Source organism: Macaca thibetana, chromosome 8, assembly GCF_024542745.1.
Source record: "Macaca thibetana thibetana isolate TM-01 chromosome 8, ASM2454274v1, whole genome shotgun sequence".
NCBI lineage: Eukaryota > Metazoa > Chordata > Mammalia > Primates > Cercopithecidae > Macaca > Macaca thibetana.
In genome coordinates, this window is record NC_065585.1 from 2,645,320 (window position 1) to 2,662,385 (window position 17,066).

General features: G+C 62.2%; 1 protein-coding gene across 1 annotated transcript in view; it reads right to left on the bottom strand.

The window, feature by feature from the left end:
* The window catches only part of ADGRB1 (adhesion G protein-coupled receptor B1), an 80,996-nt gene that overhangs the window by 22,619 nt on the left and 41,311 nt on the right, over positions 1-17,066 (bottom strand). Inside the window, exons 17-21 of the mRNA XM_050801073.1 lie at positions 12,426-12,567; positions 4,572-4,675; positions 1,961-2,063; positions 777-927; positions 177-246 (exon numbers count right to left, since the gene is read on the bottom strand). Coding sequence (XP_050657030.1) covers positions 177-246; positions 777-927; positions 1,961-2,063; positions 4,572-4,675; positions 12,426-12,567 — 570 coding nt within the window. The remainder of the gene's footprint in view (positions 1-176; positions 247-776; positions 928-1,960; positions 2,064-4,571; positions 4,676-12,425; positions 12,568-17,066) is intronic.

The window sequence follows — 17,066 nt, forward strand, 5'->3', positions numbered from 1 at the left end:
GGAGGGGCTGCCCAGGGGGCTCAGCCTCCAGCCCCTGGGGCTCCACCCTCCCTGAGCCTCTGTGAGATGGTCAGGGTCACACAGGGGGAGGGCATGGCCAGCCCTCACCCTCCAGGGCAGCAGAAGGCTCTGGGGGCCATGCAGCCATCCACCACACCCCCAATGCCCCGACTCACTAGTTCATGGTGCTGTACCCTTTGGCCTTGGTGAATCCCACGGAAATGGCCACCACCAGTGCAGGGAGCCCTGAAGGAGCAGAGAAAGGGCGTTGGCCCCACTCAAGTCCCCAGCCAACCTCCACCTCCTCCCAGCCCTGCCTTGGAGGGCAGGGGCCAGGCTTTTGAAGTCCCCAACAGAGGATGGGGCTGAGCAAGAGATGGGGCAGGAGATGAACAAGGCAAGGGCCTGGGGAGCTGGGCGCGGGGCGGTCCCATGAGCAGAGAACGCACAGGGTGCCCGGCACAGCTGACTCGAAGAGAAATCAGGAATCATCTTTTTGTATATGTAAGTCCCAAACAGTGCACCGGACATACTCGTGCTAGAAATGTTTCTGTTATCTAGACATGAAAGGGAACTGGGTGTCCTGTGCTTTACCTGGCGACTCCATGGAGGAACGAGGGCCCAGAGGGAGAAGAGGGAGAAGCCCACCCAAGCAGCAACTGAGTCCCCAGGGGTCCACAGGGCATGGGGAGAGGAGGGGCTGCCAGGGCAGAACAAGCAGTCGGGGCCAGGAGGAAGAACATCTGCCCAGGAGGGTCGGGGAGGCCGCGGCTCACCCCAGCCCAGGCAGAGGAAGCGCTTGCGGATGAGGCGGTTCCGGAGGTGGCCCGTCACGGCCATGTAGGACTGCCAGGCCTCGGTGAGCACCCAGCAGAAGGAGGACAGGAAGAAGAAGTGCAGGAAGGCGGCCACCAGCGTGCACACCACCTGCGTGGGGCCGAGGGCAGGACAGGCTGGGCAGGTGCTCCCCGGCCCCACACCTGCCCCCACTGAGTGCCTGTCTGCAGCTGGAGGCCCAGCACCCAGCACCCTCGCTGGGACCCGACCAGGTCCCCAGGCAGAAGGCAATCCAGAGATCACCTGGTCCCTGCCCTGAGATGGGTTGTTGACCGTCTAAGGCCCCTTGGGACAAACAGACCCTCCCTCTCCGTCTTCCTCAGCACCATTCATAGCCACACCAAATGCTAAGCAGGGGCCTTTTAAAGTCCAGGTGCCTGCCCATGCATTCAGGAGGTAGTAAGCCCAAGGCCCAGGGAGGGCATGTCACACCCCGAGGACACACAGCAAGTGGCAGGCAACCTCACCCACGCCGCGGCCCTGAGCTTCTGCCACAGCACACGGCAGGCCCTGGGCCCAGGCCTTCTCCGTCTCCCTGCGGGCCTCTTGCTTTATTTTCTCTCCTACACTGTCAGTGTGGCCCCTTGAGGAAGCAGAGGCCCCCAGCCAAAGGCTGTGCCTGCCACATTTAGTGGGATGGGGCGTGGAGACCACAGGGTAGGAACCAGGGATGGCAGGTCTGGGGAGGGCAGGCAGGGGCCCACCATGAGCTGCCAGCTTCAAGGCTGGCGAGGGTGGGGGTGAGAGGGTGGACCATGGGAGCCTCTGTCACCATAGTGCCACTCTTCTTGGGTGCCACTCCCCAGCCCTGAGGCAGCTTGAGCTGAGGCCGAGTCCACAGCCCACAGCAGGCTGGGCAGGGCTGAAGCAGGCTCATCCTAAAGGGCAAGTCCAACAGAAACACTGGGATACAAGCTGCCCTTCCAGCCGGCTGACCAGCCCCTGACAGGCTCCGGCAGCCACAGCAGAGGGCGGGAACTCCCTGTAGCTGGGGCAGCCTCCTCCTGCCCCACACCCGCCTGCCTGAGTTTCCCAGGAATCCCATGGCCCAGGCCCCTCCTGGGGTTCATCCTCACCGCCCGAGGATGCTGGGAGGTGCATGACAGGACACAAGGCTGCCTACCTTGTTTCGGGTCTGGGTCTGCCCGATGAGGATGAGGGCATTGGAGGAGATGATGGACAGGCAGAAGTTGATGAGGATGACAGAACGCTCCGAGCGGATGTACCTGTGGAGAGTGTGGGGTCCCAAGGTCAGCACCCAACAGAACCCCATCTGCACAGGAGCTGTGGTCCTGTGGCACCAAGACCAGGGCCCCACCCCATTTCCTGCAGGCATTGTCAACAACAGCACCACCACCATCACCATCATCATCACCATTATACCATCACCACCATCACTACACAATTACCATCATCACCAACACAACCATCACCATAATCACCACTATCACCACCATCACAATCAGTACCACCATCACCACCATCACCACCATCACCATAATCACCATCATCACACAATCACTACCACCATCACCACCACATCACCACCACCATCACCGCCGTCACCATCACACCACCACCATTATCATACAATTATTATCACCATCACCATTATCAACACAAGCATCACCACCATCACCATCACAATCGTTACCACTATCACCATTACCAACACAACCACCACCATCAGCACCACTATCACCATCACAATCACTACCACCATCACCATCACATCACCACCACCAGCATCACCACCACCACCATCACCACACCATCACCATAATCACCAGCACCACCAACACCATCACCACCACCACCATCACCATCACAACCATCACCATCACCACAACCACCACAATCACTACCACCACCACCACACCATCACCACCATCACCATCACAACTACCACTGCCACCATCACCATCACCACCACAACCAGCAACTACCACCATCACCATCACTCCCATCACCACCACCATCACTACCACCATCACCATCACAACCATCACCATCACAACCATCACCACCATCACCATCACTACAACCACCACCACACCATCACCACCATCACAACCAGCAATTACCACCATCACCATCATCACCACTACCATCACTATCACCACCACCATCACAACCACCACCACCACCACAATCACCAGCACCAGCACCACCAACACCATGACAACCATCACTATCACCATCACTACTATCATCATCACAACCAGCATTACCACCATCACGATCATCACCACCACCATCACTACCATCACTATCACCACCAGCATCACAACCACTACTACCACTATCACCACCACCAGCACCACAATCACCAGCACCAGCACCACCAACACCATGACAACCATCACTATCACCATCACTACTATCATCACCACCACCACCATCATCACTATCACCACAATCACCAGCACCATTACCACCATCATCACCATAAACACCACCACCAGGACCACCATCACCACCACCACCAGCACCCCTTGGGGACAGAGATCCACCCAGGTGGAGAGTAGAGGGCACAGGGCTGAGCCTCAGGGGCTCTGACATGACCCTGATGTGCTGCATGACCTTGGGCACGTCATGTTCTCTCTCTGGGTCCCCACTTCCTCATGGGGACCACAGAACAATCCCTGCCAGCAGCTCACAGGGCACAGGGATGGCCAAGAGAGCTCACCAAGGGAGATGCTTTGAAAACTGTTGGCAGAAAACCTCCTCAGAACTCAGGACATCAGAGCTGAGTTCAGAGGCCCTGAACCCAATTCCCCAGATGTTTTGTGAAATAAAGGCCCTAGGGGAAGGCAGGTCCCAGGAAGAGGAAACACCATGGTCCCCCTAGAGCCCAGTGGATGCTGTCCCGTCAGGCAGGACAGTGGAGGGCTCCTGCCACTACTCACAACCCGGTCACTGTCTCCAGGAAAGCTCAGCCACCCTTCCCCCGCCAGCCACATCGACCTCCCAGTGCCCGATCTTGGGCAGCAGCCAGGCAGTCAGTTCCGATTATCGGCTGACATCGTGCTGCCTGCAGAGTCCCCACTCAGCTCCATGGGCAGTGAGTGACCTTGAGTCCTTGCTCCCTGTTCTACACTTCTACTCAATGGGACAGGAGCAGATAGCGGGGAGTGCCTGGAGGCGCGTCCACACACTCAACAGGCATGTTACTGCTCAAACATGAGCTCTCCTCCACATCTCGCCACACCTGCCCAGGTGGCCTCAAAAACCCACTGGCCACAATCAGAATGGAGAGCAGGCTGGGAGCCCTGTGGCCCTGGGGAAAGGGAATTTAGGGTGGAGAGTGAGCAGGGATTTGGGGCCTTAAGGCCTGACGGGGGGTCTGGGGAAGGCTGTGGCCTGGCCTGCAGGCCTGAGGGTAGACAAGGAAGCCAGGAAGCGCAGGCAGAGGGGGCACACACAGCTGGGGAGGGAACTCAGGCTGGCATTGCCAGGGAACACGTTCAGGGGAGGGACAGCAGGAACCGGGCCCCACCCCCTGTGTTTGTGCAGCATGGACATAGCATGAGTGTGTGGGGCGGCCTCAGGAACCTGTGGTGGCCTTGGAGGGGCCACAGCAGGGCTGGGTCTGTGGCAAAGGCGGAGGTGACTGGGAAGGTGAGGACAAAGGGAGGGAGGGGCTCCCGCGACCCCACCCGTGACCTCGAGGGGAAGAGGCGTGGGACGCAGGAGCCATGGCCGCCCGTGCCCAGCACCTGCGTGGCACCCACCTCCACACGGACACGTAGATGATGACCAGCATGAGCAGGGTGAGAGAGGACACGCCACAGCCCACGATGAGCGTCACGGACGGCAGAGTCGCCTTCTCCATGTTCTGCGGGGAGCGGGAAGAGACCGCGGGGAGTGAGGCAGCCCGCACGCCTACTAGGCAGACCCAAAGACTGAGGCCTGAGAGCCCGCAGCCCTGGGTCACACCCCCAGCGTCCAACCCAGCCCCTCCTCCACCTCCCCGCCCGCCCCCTGCAGAGGAGGGGTTTCCTCTCCAGCCCAGGCCCTCGAGAACTCCCTTTCAGGGCTGTGCTCCGTGAGGATGGGCCCTTTGCCCATGCCCCACAGTCATAAGCCAAGCCCGATGGCAGATAAGCCTTTGCCGCCATCATGGCAGGCGCCAGCCCCGCACTGCAGACGGGCCAGGGAGGTGCCAGGTCCAGGCCCACCCACACACACAGTCCTCTCAGGCCCAGGCTTTGAGAAACCCAGGGGCAGCAGCCACTTTGGCTCTGGCCCACCCCATCCGAGATGCCATCCAGCCAGGCCCTGACACCCCACACCCACCCGTCCCTCCACAGCCCCGACACAACCCAACCAGCTTCCTTGCACCGAAGCCCTCCCCCCACCCCCCCTCTCTGCTTCACAGGTGACTCTGTGTCACCTCCATAGCCCCTCAGTCCCCTGCAGCCTCTAGGCCCAGCCGCCAGCCCTGGCCCCAGTCTGCCCCACCTCTAGCCCTGCCCTGTGAGCTCTTCTCCAGCCACGGCAGGGTTGGGGAGGTTATCAGCGCACTGGAGGGCACCTCTGCCCTGCTCAGAGGCAGGAGAGTATGGGAGCTGGGGTGTCATCCGGGTGCTGGGGTGACCCGAATAAAGTGGGCCCTTCCTCCTCACCACCTGGGGGGTAGTTTAGGTGACTGCCCCTCCCTAGGGAGGGCCCCCATTCCTCACTGACTCTTCTGCCCTGGGCATTGTCCAAATGCCCCACCCAGCTCTGCAAAGGCCACTGGACTGGCCCTGGCCCTGGCCCTGCCCCTGGCCAGCCTGCCTTTCCTGAAGAGAATGACCCTAGCCCCCGAGGCCCCCTGGGTCCCCTCAGGGCTCTTCCCCAGCGGTGCCCCCAGAAGACTCTTCCCCACTTCACATGACTGTGCCTCTGGCCACTGCACTCAGCTCATCCCCTCCTCAAAAGGGCCTGGGCCGGTGACAGATCCCGTCATTCCTGACTCCGTGGCCCTGCACAGCCCCAGTACGCCAGGCCTGAGGACAGACAGGGAAGTCGGGTGGCTGAAGGGCATGCACAGGTGGGGAGGGGCCTCAGGCTGGCATCGCTTCTGTGTGGATGAATTCACCCTGAGCAACTGCTCAACCCATGGCCCGAGTCATAAGCCAGGCTGAACCACCACGCCTGAGGCTTGCTGGCACACGGCAGGTGGGTGTATGCCTCGGGGGCATGAACAAAGGCTCCCTGCACACAGAGCTTCCAGACGACTGGAGAATTCAGGAGAAAGGGGGTGCAGTCCGTCTCCAGGCCCTCGGAAGGAGGCAGAGGTGGTCAACTGGGCAGGAAGGCGAGGCCTGGGGAGAAGGGGGCGATTCGGGGACCCCTCACCCTGAAGCTGACGTCTTCCTGGCCCCCGCCCCAAGTCTGCTGACCCTGGCACGTTGCACTGTCTCCTAAAGCCCCGCGCAGCCCTTCTTGCCCCTCAAAGTGCTCAATGTCCCCTGAGCCAGCCCAGCTGCCCTGCGGCCCCACTCACCCCAGCCTGGGCTCCCCCTTCCCGTCAGTCCCCACACTGCTCTGTGCCCTCCATCATGAACATACTGCTCCTGCAGCCTGTACTGCCCTTCTCTGCGTTGCCTCCTCCAGGCAGCCTTCCCTGCCTCCCAGGCCCTGCTGGCATCCCCCTGATCCAGTCCAAAGCTAGATGTGGCTACTATCCCCACAGCCGAGTGTCCTCCATGTCCCCGAGTCCCCGAGGGCCCTGCCCAGCAGAGATGCTCAGCCGACATCATGAGCCAGATGAATGAAGATGGGGAAGGCAGAATCCTGAAAAACGGGGGAACTTGTCCAAGATCACCAGGTGGCACAGCAGAGGGTCCGGCTCAAACACAAACCTTGGTTTCCAGACTCAGAGCAGGGCCCTGGGGATCGGGAGCTCAGCATCTTTGCCAGGACTCCTGGCTCAGCCTAGCTCGCCTCTGCCCTGGCTGGGTAACCTCAGGGTCCCACCTGCCCCAGCCTTGTTCTCTGCGGGCTGCCTCGCTGCCATCTCCCTGGGCCAACCCCGTCCTCCTGCCCTCCTGGGCATGCCTGCCCCAGCTCCCAGCAGTCTGCACTTCTGCCTCCATGAAGCCAGCCGCCTGCTGGTCTGCGAGGCCGAGGGCTGCAGCAGCCTTACCTGAATCAGAGTGTGATGGTGGAGCCCTGGGGAGTGCCATTCGAAGCCCCTGTCTGGTGAGGGTCTTGCCCTTCGAGGACTCCCTATCCCCCACACCCCCTTGCTCCTCCCACCCCTAGCTCCTCCGAACGCCACTCCAGGCCAAAATGAGGCCTAAGTTTGCCCACTTGAGGCTCTGTCCTTGGGATGGTACAGGCCACACCCCTGATGTGCACAGACACACGCACCTGGGGCCCACACACACACACCTGGGGCCTCCCGACACACACCTGGGGCCCGCACACATGCACGCACCTGGGGCCTGCACAGACACATGACTGATACCTCCCACACCTGGCACTTGCCTCCAGGGCCAAGCTGTGCTGCCCAAGCATGCCAGGTGCCACAGCTCCAGCTGTGCCTCCCCGGAATGAGAGTCGCCTTCTCTTCGTGTGCAGAAGTACTTCCAACCCACTAGGCTTTCAAAAGCCACTGCCTCCAGACAGGCCCCTTGAACTACCCCAGGTAGCGTTGCTCACCTCGGTTGTCTAAACTACGCTCTGGGAGGGCAAGATGGGGATGGTGATGCTGTGCCCGGCAGGGAGCTCTGCTCAGCACCACTCCTGCATGCCACAGCCTGGAGCTCAGGCCTCAAACCGGTGGCCCTCTGGGATTGAAGTCCCATCACCCGATCACCCAGTAATTCTCCCATCAAAACTCACCCGCCAGCTCTCCCCCTGGCCCGCCTGATCCCTCCCAGCCTGGCCCATCAGTCACCAGTAATTTTACCAGTGCAGAGCTGAGGCCCAGGGCCAGGAGGCCAGCTGGATAGGGGCAGGTGGGAGACAGGGTGACCCCAGTAAATATTTCCAAGACACTGTGCTGGCCTGAGGCCGGCCGGCCACGAAGATCACAGGCGGCCGAGGAAGTGTCTTGCGCCTGCTCTGAGGCTGGCTCGGGCCCAGGCCTCTGTGGCCATCTGCTTCCGCCTGCCCTCGTTAGGCCTGGCAGCCGCAAGCCCGCCAGCTCTCCCACTGGTCCACCTGATCTCTCTCCTCCCTGCCTGGCTCATCGGTCACTCCTGACGGCCCTTGCTCAGCAGGTTCCAGGCAATGGAGAAGGGATGGGCGGTGGCCTGGGCAGGCCCAGGGGTCCGAGGCCTTGCTAGGAGGGGTAGACCAAGACCGGCCTCAACTCACACCAAGGGGATGCAGAGCCAGGCTGGGCCTCTGCCGGAGACTGGCCCAAGCCAGGCACAGCTCAGCCCAGGCCCTCGCACATGCCAGGTCCCCTGCCCTGCAAGCCTTCCCTGAACTTCAGACGCCTGGCTCTCCTCTCAGCAGAGAAGTCACCACTTCACAGAAGCCCTCCCTGCACACTAGGTCTGAACCAGCCGGCCCCTCTCACCAGTGGTTTTTCCTGGGGTGATGGAGTGTCTGCCAGTTTCCACCACATGAACTCCCACTCCCAATCTTCTCCTGAACCCAATATCCACACTATGCCCCCTAAGGACTCATTTCTACCCACAGTACCACCTTCATCCTGCCACTGCCCCAACACCATCTATGGCTCCCAAATGCCCACAAAACTAATTCCTGTCTCTAGTCATAGACTAAACCCTGAACCCCATCATACACTGACCCCGACCCAGATCATACCCGAGCCCCAATTCTCATCACACCCTGGGCCCTGAACCCAGCCTCACACTAAACCCTGACCCAAATATATTCTGAGCCTTGATCTCAGTCATACTCTAAGCCCTGATCCCGGTCACATCCTGAGCCCTGAGCCCAGTCACACCCTGAGCCTTGATCCCAGTCAGGCTGTGAGTCTTGATCTTGGGCACACACTGAGCTGATTCAGGTCACGTGCTGAAACCTGACCATGATCACACCCTGAAACCTGACCCTGGTCATACACTGAGCCCGAACCTGGTTGCAAATGAACTGTGACCCTAGTCACAACCTTCCAATACAGTCTGAAGCACATCACAGAAGTAATACCAACAACTGTCCTTTTCAGACTGTTTACTACATGCCAGACTATGTCAAGTGCCATAAATATATCACCTAGTTCAGTCCCCACCACTCCGAGACAGGTGGCATCATCCGCCTCACAGGTGTGACTCAGAGTGGTTACTCAACCTTCCGGCCGTCGTAGGCCTGCAGCGGCAGAGCCCGCATCTGCGCAGTCCGCATCTGCACCGACACCCTGGCTCCAGGCCAGCTCTAGAGGAGGACTCCTGGGTCTCATCTCCCCTTGATCTACCACCCTGGCCGGATCTCATCCCACCCTGGCTTCCAGGGTGCCCACGTACCTGCCTCTACCACCATCTCAAGCCCCTGTCCTGGTCAGCAGCCCCTGCAGGCCACTCTGAACCCCCAATGCCAGAGCCTCTGCCCACTCAGACCAGAGTCCCCATACCCAACGTGTCCATCCAACTCCAGCAAGGCCAAGCTGGGCAGCACCCCTCTCTCTCCCTGCCCAGCCAAGCTCACTTCTGGCCACCTCCCCAGCTGCCAGCTGGGCTCACATTCCTCACTCCTGCTGGGACCCCTGGGTAGCCAAGCCCGACTGTTCTCTTACTTCCCAGCCTGCCATCAGTCCATTCTGTACCTGGCTCCTGGAGGAAGCTCAGGCTTCCCCCAGCCCCGCAGGCCTTGCTGGCCACCGGTCTCTCTGCCTCTCCTGCCTGCTGAGCCCACGCCTGTACCCACTTCCCCGCAGCTTCATGCCTTCCTCATCCTGCAATGGCTGCTACTCACCCTACAATGCTCGGCTGGCAAACTCCTGCACATCCCTCAGGATCCCACTCCAAGCCTCAGCCCCGTGCACTTCTCCCCCACTACATTCAGGAGGAGAGGAGGCTGTGGCCATGCACCCAGAGCCCACCCACAGCCTTCCTCCTTTCCGCCTGGGCGGCTGCAGACCTCTGTGTGCACACACCTGCTTCCCATGTCAGCCCACCCCATATCCACCCCAGCCCACAGCCCTCAGAGGGGTCAGCACGGTGGACACAGGAACACGCCAGGGACAGGCTGCACCCAGAGGGCAGTCTCCCTTCACTCTCGGCCTCTCCCTGCCCAGCATCAAAGGCACCAGCCCTTGCTGGAGCTGTGGTGTGGAAAGGAGAGGAAGACCCCAAGGGGCTCTGGTGCCAGGGAGTACCTGCTGAGGTTGCAGCCACCCTGGCTTCTTCCTGGCACTCCGGCTCTCAGCTCACACCCCTGCTGGTGCCCAGAGCCCAAACTGAGCCACATAGTCTGCCCTTGTGGCAGAGCCAACCACCCTCCCATCGCACAGATGAGGACACTGAGGCTCCCAGGGTCCAGGCAGCCTGCCCTCAGTCCCGTGGCTCTGTGGACACTGTCAGCCCCTGTGCCCTGGCCTCAAGTGTCCTGTCTGGGATGGGGGACAGGGCACCCAACATGCCTGCTGGCATCCTGCCCTGTGAACACCAGCGTGGGAGGGCTGGGCTAACACTAGAAGCTTCCCCCGACAGCAGCCGCAAACCCCCTGCCAAACAAGGCCCAGGACTGTGCATCTGGCTGCCTCCACCCCCGCCCCCCGCTGCCATCCCACAGAGAGACCACTTCCTCCTCCTCATACACTGGGGTACATAGTGGGGCTCCTCCTGGAAAGGCCCCTCGGCATCAAGTCCCCCACTGCTGAAATTTCAGGAGCACCTCCTTCGGCCCATGTACCCGCCCCTCTCTGAACAAGTTCCCTAAGCCAGGCCCACTCAGGAGCTCAGCCTGGTGACCGACTGGGAGGCCACCGCCTGGGGACTGCCCCATTCCTGGGACTCTCTCCGAGTCATCTGTGTCCCTCCTCACAGCCAGTCCTGGGCAGTCCAGGTCCCCTCCCTTCTACAGGTGAGGAAACTGAGGCTCAGAGGGACTTAAGGCAGAGCCAGCCCAGGGTCACAATGTGTCAGAGGCAAGCCTGTGTTTCCAGACTCCAACACTGACCTGCTGCAGGCCTGACACTGGGCTGGGAGAAGGGGCAGACGGGGCACACGGCACACCAGGGTCCCTCCTGCCCAGGTCCTCCTCGAACACCCACAGGAAGAGCAACACCCGGAGACCAGCGGCTGGGCCGTGTCTTGCCTGGTCCAGCCTCGCAGGGGCCCAAAAAGGCCACCCAGTGAAAGCCATAATGTCTGTGGCCTTCTACACAGAAGGCCGCCTCTTCCAGGGAGCCTCTGGGATGGCCCTTCGGACTGCTGCCTGCTGGGCTGTCTGCAGAACCAGCAGCATCAACAGTCTCGCTTGAGGGGACAGCCCGAGCAGGGGTGCACCAGGGTTAGGGACACAGACCCCTGTCCAGCCCAGACTCATCGAAGACCTTGAGTAAGGCCCTCTCTCTGGGCCTCAGTTTCCCTGTCTGTCAACGGAAGATTTTACTGGCAATGGCCTCGAGGGTCCCGTCTGGCTCTGGCACTGTGGGAGACCCCAGCTGCCAACATTACCTGCCCTCCACTTTCCAGAGAATACAGCTGGGAGGCCGAAGTGTCCTCCAAGAGGCTGGGCGCTACCTTCTACATCGAACCCAGGGTTCCCCAAGGGTCAGCAATGCCATCTCCAACACCCAGGAAGGACAGGCCCCCTCCGAGGGCATCCTCCACCCCTACGGCCCCCGAGGCTTCCACACGAGGTCTGGGCGGAGGTACCTGGTGAGCATACGCCCAAGGCCCTTTTCCTGCTCTGTGGGCTGTCGTGGGCCTGGGCCTGGGATCCAGCAGAGGGCTGCGGCCCACCTCAGGCCAGGGGGTGCAACTTGGCCGGCCCGAAGCAGGAGAGCCCACCCACCCCAGCGAGCTGCGCCCAGCACCCAGGGCCCCTGCCAGCAGCTGGCCCCAGATGCCGTCTCCATAGAAACCGGCAACCCCCACAAGAATCACAGGAACAAAAAGGAGGCCCCGAGGTGCTGAGGCCTGGGGGGCGGTGGATCTGGGCCAGGGCCCCTGCCTGGGGCCACCGCCACCTCCACGGACCAGGCTCCACTTGGGGTGGGTCGAAGGGCTCTGCCAAGGCGGCAGCTCCTCCTCCTCCCTCTCCCTGGCAGGCGGGGAGGACCAAGGGAAGGGGTAGCCCCTCCACAGGCGACGCCTCCCAGCCCCCCGGCTTAGAACCCAGCCTCTCCCCAGGCCTAGGCTCCCTCGGAGATCCCGGGCCTCCAGGCCAGGAGAGATGGGACCCACCCATCAGTCACTTTCCAGGGGTCCGGCTCCTCCCAGACCCGTCCCCAACTCCACACTGTCACCCGCTCCCTCGGCGCCCACCCACCCTCTCCAGAGGCGCATGGACCCCGCCGCCCGGGCCAGGCCACGGCGGCTGCGGGGCGCAGCGACCCCTCCGGGACAGGACGGGTGCGGGCCCTCCCCACCCGCAGGCCCGCCGGCAGCCCCCGCCCGAGCCCCTTCCCGCGCCCCTGCCCGGCGCCCCTCCCGCCGGCCCGGCCGGGGTCTCACCGCGTCGGCGCTGAGCTGGGCTAAGATGGCGAAGGTGGAGAGTCGGTCACAGAGGCAGCGCGTCCGGAGGGCGTCGAGGGGCACCGTGCGGCAGCCGCGCCACGACCAGGGCCCGAGCTGCGGGGGGGCGGAGGAGGAGGGTCTGGGGGCGGGCGGGACACGGGAGGAAGACAGGCGGAGCGTCAGCGGCGGCGGGGACGCGGGCGCCCCGGCCCCCGAGCGGCGGCTCCGCGCCCCGGCCCCGGCCCGGGTCCGCCGCCCCGCACCTGCGCCCGCAGCCGCGCGCCCGCCCGCCCGCCGCCGCCAGGCCCCGCGGCCCGGGCGCCCATGCCGCGCTCTGCGCCCGCCGCCGCCGCCGCCGCCGAGAGCCGCGGAGCGCAGCCCGAGGAGAGCGCCGGGCGGGGGAGCCAAGCGAGCGGGGGCGGGGCGGGGCGGGGGGCGAGAGCTGGCCCGGGGCCCGGCAGCCGCCCGCCTCGCGCCCCCGCCGCCCCCAGCTCCTCCGGGGCCCGCGCCCCCGGCCCGCGCGGGAGGGAGGGGCAGGCCCGGAGGGGCGCGTGGGCGCACGTGGAGCGGGGAGGGTGCGAGCCGGGTGTGGCCTGGGGGCGCGGGGCGGGTAGAAGCGCGGCGAGGGGCAGCTCCGGAGCTCTCCGGCCCCGCGGCCCAGGGAGCCAGCTGGAGCTGACGACCTTGGGACCGCTCCATCCCCCACAGCCACCTCCCCCGGGCCTCATCACCCCTGGTGGCTGCGGCTCATCTCCTGGGACAGACACAGTCTTCCCCGCGGGGAGGTTTGCCGCTGGAAACTTCCCTCTGCGGTCTGACCCAGCCGCCCGCTGTCTACGGGCCGCGACTGCCCCGGTTTTCATCTAAGCACGCATTTAAGCACAGGACTTGTTACTTAGGGCACCAGGGACTGACCTGCTCTGCAAACCCCTCCTCCTCCTCTCCACCCCCAACCTCCTCCTCCTATTCTTCCTCCTCCACCTCCTCCTCTTCCTCCTCCGCCTCCTCTTCCTCCTCCTCCTGCTTTGGAGCCGAATTCCCCCACCTTTCAAGGCAGCCCTCCTGTCCGAAAGCCACCGTGTCTCTCCTTCACAGACCTGGCCCTGGAGCCGGGCCTGCCTTCCTACCTGCTGGGTCTTGGCTTCCAGAAAGTGCCCAGGGGGCCCTCTCTGAGGCTGAGTCCCCAGCCCCACCCAGGGTCCTGCCTGCCTGGTGAAGGAGGGACTCCAGGCCTCCTGAAGAGATGAGCCCCAACAGCTTGTGGGTGCAGCTCTGCAGCTGCAGGAGCCCCAGCTGCTGGTCTCCTTCCAAAGCCACGGCTGAAAAGGCCTCACCCCTCCCTAAGTAGCTGGGACCCAGCCCCTGCCCCCAGACTTCAGAAGAAAAGCCCAAGTCCAGGGTCTTCCTATGGTCTGCCCTAGAGCCTTCATGCTGCAGTTTTACCCCATTCCCCGCCCAGGAATGAGTGCGGCAAGGTGCCTTGCAGCTCACCTCTTCCATCCCGCCCCCACTGTACCAACGGGGGACTGAGGCTAGGAGCCAGAAGGAACCTGCCCCCGTGACCTGTGGACTGGCGCTCTCTCCAGCCTGCTATCCCTAGAGGAGCCTGCAGAGCCGCCCACACACGCAGCCCTGACCCCGCACACACAAAAAGCCTGGGCGAGCCGCCTCTGATCAGACACCTGGCTTTGAACTGTGCCTCGGCTGTGTCCTAGCTATGTGACCTTGGGGAGTTACCTATATCACCTATTGCTTCAGTCTCCTCCTCTTTAAAATGGGGGTGGGGGTGTCCAGAGGGAAGCACCCAGTCCCCTCTGGACAGTGCCGAGCGGCACAGGGCCGGGCTCAGAGCATGCATGGGGGGGTAACCAGTGCCCATGTCTGATAACCCAGAGCAGCCTCTATTGAATTGGGGCTGTAGCTCAATCTCCTTCAGCAGCAGCACTTCCTGAGATTTGGGCCCAGGGGAGAAGGGACATGCAGTGAGCTGGCCGGCCAGGGAGACCCCTGAGAATGCCCTCAGCATGTGCTTTTATTTCTTGCATCTTCTCCGCCTCCTGGGGGAAGGACCTGCTCCTGTTTTACAGGGAAGGAAAACTGTGGCGGAGATCACAGACAAGGCAAAGCTGAGAGGAGGCCTGGGAGCCGGCCTCAGGCTCTGCAGGGCTGGCTCTGGGCTGTGTGGCCCCGGGAAGACCCCTCCCCTCTCAAGTGCAGTGTGAGGCCAGGTTCTTGTTTCAGGGTGCCAGGGTTTAGAAGCACGAGGCTCACTCATCTCCAGGACCCTCTGTAAAAGGAAGCCACAGAGGCACGTGGGAGCCTGGAAGGGCCCTGCAGCACCTTCCAGAGTGCACAGGCTCAGAGCATGCCTCTGTCTGCGCCGGGGGGCCTCAGCCCATGTGACCTTCACAGGCTCCAAAGGGCAGCCACCCGCCACACCTACCAGCCACTGCAATGGTGGCCAGGGACCCAGGCTGCTCTGCATCCCTAACACAGGATGGCCCAAAAATCACAGACCTGGGGCAGAGACCCTTTCACCCTCTCCCTGAGCAGAGTGCAGATCCTGATAACCACAGAATAGAATCCAGGCCCCAGGTGGGCTTTAGGGCTATGGAGGGAACAGGAAAGGGAGTATGGGGTCCCTGGAAAGTCCTGGTGCTCCAAGTGACACCCCAGATCCTACATCCTGACCAGAGGGTTTTCCAAGGTCTCATTCAGGTGCACAAGGAACATCCACTCACCACCTGTGTCCATCCCCCACACCCTCCAGGGCAGAAGCCACTGTCGCCACGTTGCAGACGAGCAGGTGGGGCAGGGGCCTGAGACCCACTCTGGACACAGAGCCACTGAGCTCTGGCTGGTGGCTGTGCAGCAAGGGAAGCTTGGGTAACTCCCAGGAAGCCTGCATTGACTAAGTTTATTTCCTGGCTTGGGATGGGTCTCAGGTTGTACCTGACGGTCCCTTGCAGACCTGCAGTTCAAGTCAAGGTTCAGATGTAGGCCCTGGGTGGGAGAGGGCATGTAGCCAGACATAAAAACTGGAATCCAGACCCACTGCTGCCTTGCTGTGTGATGTTGGATAATCACTGCCTCCCTGAGCCTCCCTCTCTCACCGAGAGGGCCCATCCCTGTGCCTGGGGAAGGGTGTGCGGTTGTGGTCTATACCTGCCAGCCTTTGACCAGACACCAAGACGGCCGGCACAGTACAGGCCAGAGGGCACCCCAGGAAGAGTCCTGCAGACCAGACCGCTTTTCTCTGTGCAGCTGATACTGGGTTCCAGTCACAGCTCCGCTTCTCACGGGCCAGGCACAGCACAACCCAGGCCAGGCACAGCACAACCTCAGCCCTCTGCTCTGAGCAGTGGGCCCTGGAACCCAGCTGCCCACCTGCCTGAGGGTTGCTGGGAGCACTTCGAGGGTGCAGGGAGCCGGGCTGGCTGGGGCCAGCAGCCTGGCTGGTTCCCAGCCGCACTGGCCAGTCTGCAGGGCGCCAGGCTGACAGCTGCCCGCCACTGCCTGGGAGAAGACCAGCCTAGGAGCCAGCGCCCGGCCCCCAGGGCTCCTGCTGTGAGTGCTGATTCGCTTATCAGCCTCTGGGGCAGGGAGAGAGATGGGCTGCTACCTACTCTGCTGAGGGTCAGGCTATGGAGGGCCCAAGAAGGCACTTGCCCCTGGCCCAGAGAGCCGGCTGGTCAGGCTGGCAGCTCTGGAAGCAGGCAGCTCCTGGCCATTCTGTAAGGGCCTGGATCCTGGGGTGGGGTTCCCTGGGACCCTGCAGGCCTGCAATGCAGGTGCCCCCTCTCAGCCTCTCCACCTCCTCCGTCCTCCTGGCTCCACAGGCCTTGGCAATGTGTGTCAGGGGAACAGCTTCCCAACACGCAGCCCAGGGACAGGGACCCTCTTCTCGCCCTTCCCTGCACCTCCACGATAATGGCTTCCACTCGGTGCTAAGGGCTTTCTGGCAGTTTATCATTTGATTTCTGCAGGAACCCTTAGGCCAGCTTTGTAGATAAAGAAACCAAGGCTCAGAGAGGCAGCGATTGTTCAAGGTCACACAGCAAGGCAGCAGTGGGCCTGGAATCCAGTTTTTGTGTGTCTGGCTGCATGCCCCCTCCCACCCAGGGCCTACAACATCTCAACCTTGACTGAACTGCAAGTCTGCAAGGGACTCTCAGAGGCAACCTGAGACCCATTCGAAGCCGGGAAATAAACTCAGCCAATGCAGTTTTCCTGGGAGTTACCCAAGCCTCCCTTGCTGCACTAGACCTCAGCCAAGGACTGGCCTTTAGCAAGACAGATGGAAGGGTGGGCCCTGACCTGAGACCATTGTGTGCATTTTAGATACATGTTGACTTTGGAAAGGTGGGAAATTTGGCCTCAGACCTCCCTCTTTCAACAATATCTCTAGGATGCATCCTCTTGTACAAGATCCTGACTTACAACAGCTGGAAGTTCCCCTGAAAGTCTGACTGAAATCCTTCCTGCTGCATGGGGCACCTGTTCCCATCTCTGCAAACAGGCCAGTCATTCCCGTCTCGCACACAGCCACTGCTCCTGCACGTGGGAGACCATTTGCCATCTCTCGTCTAAGCTACAGAAACTTGGAATATCTGGGTCACAGAGCGAGGTCCCCTCCTG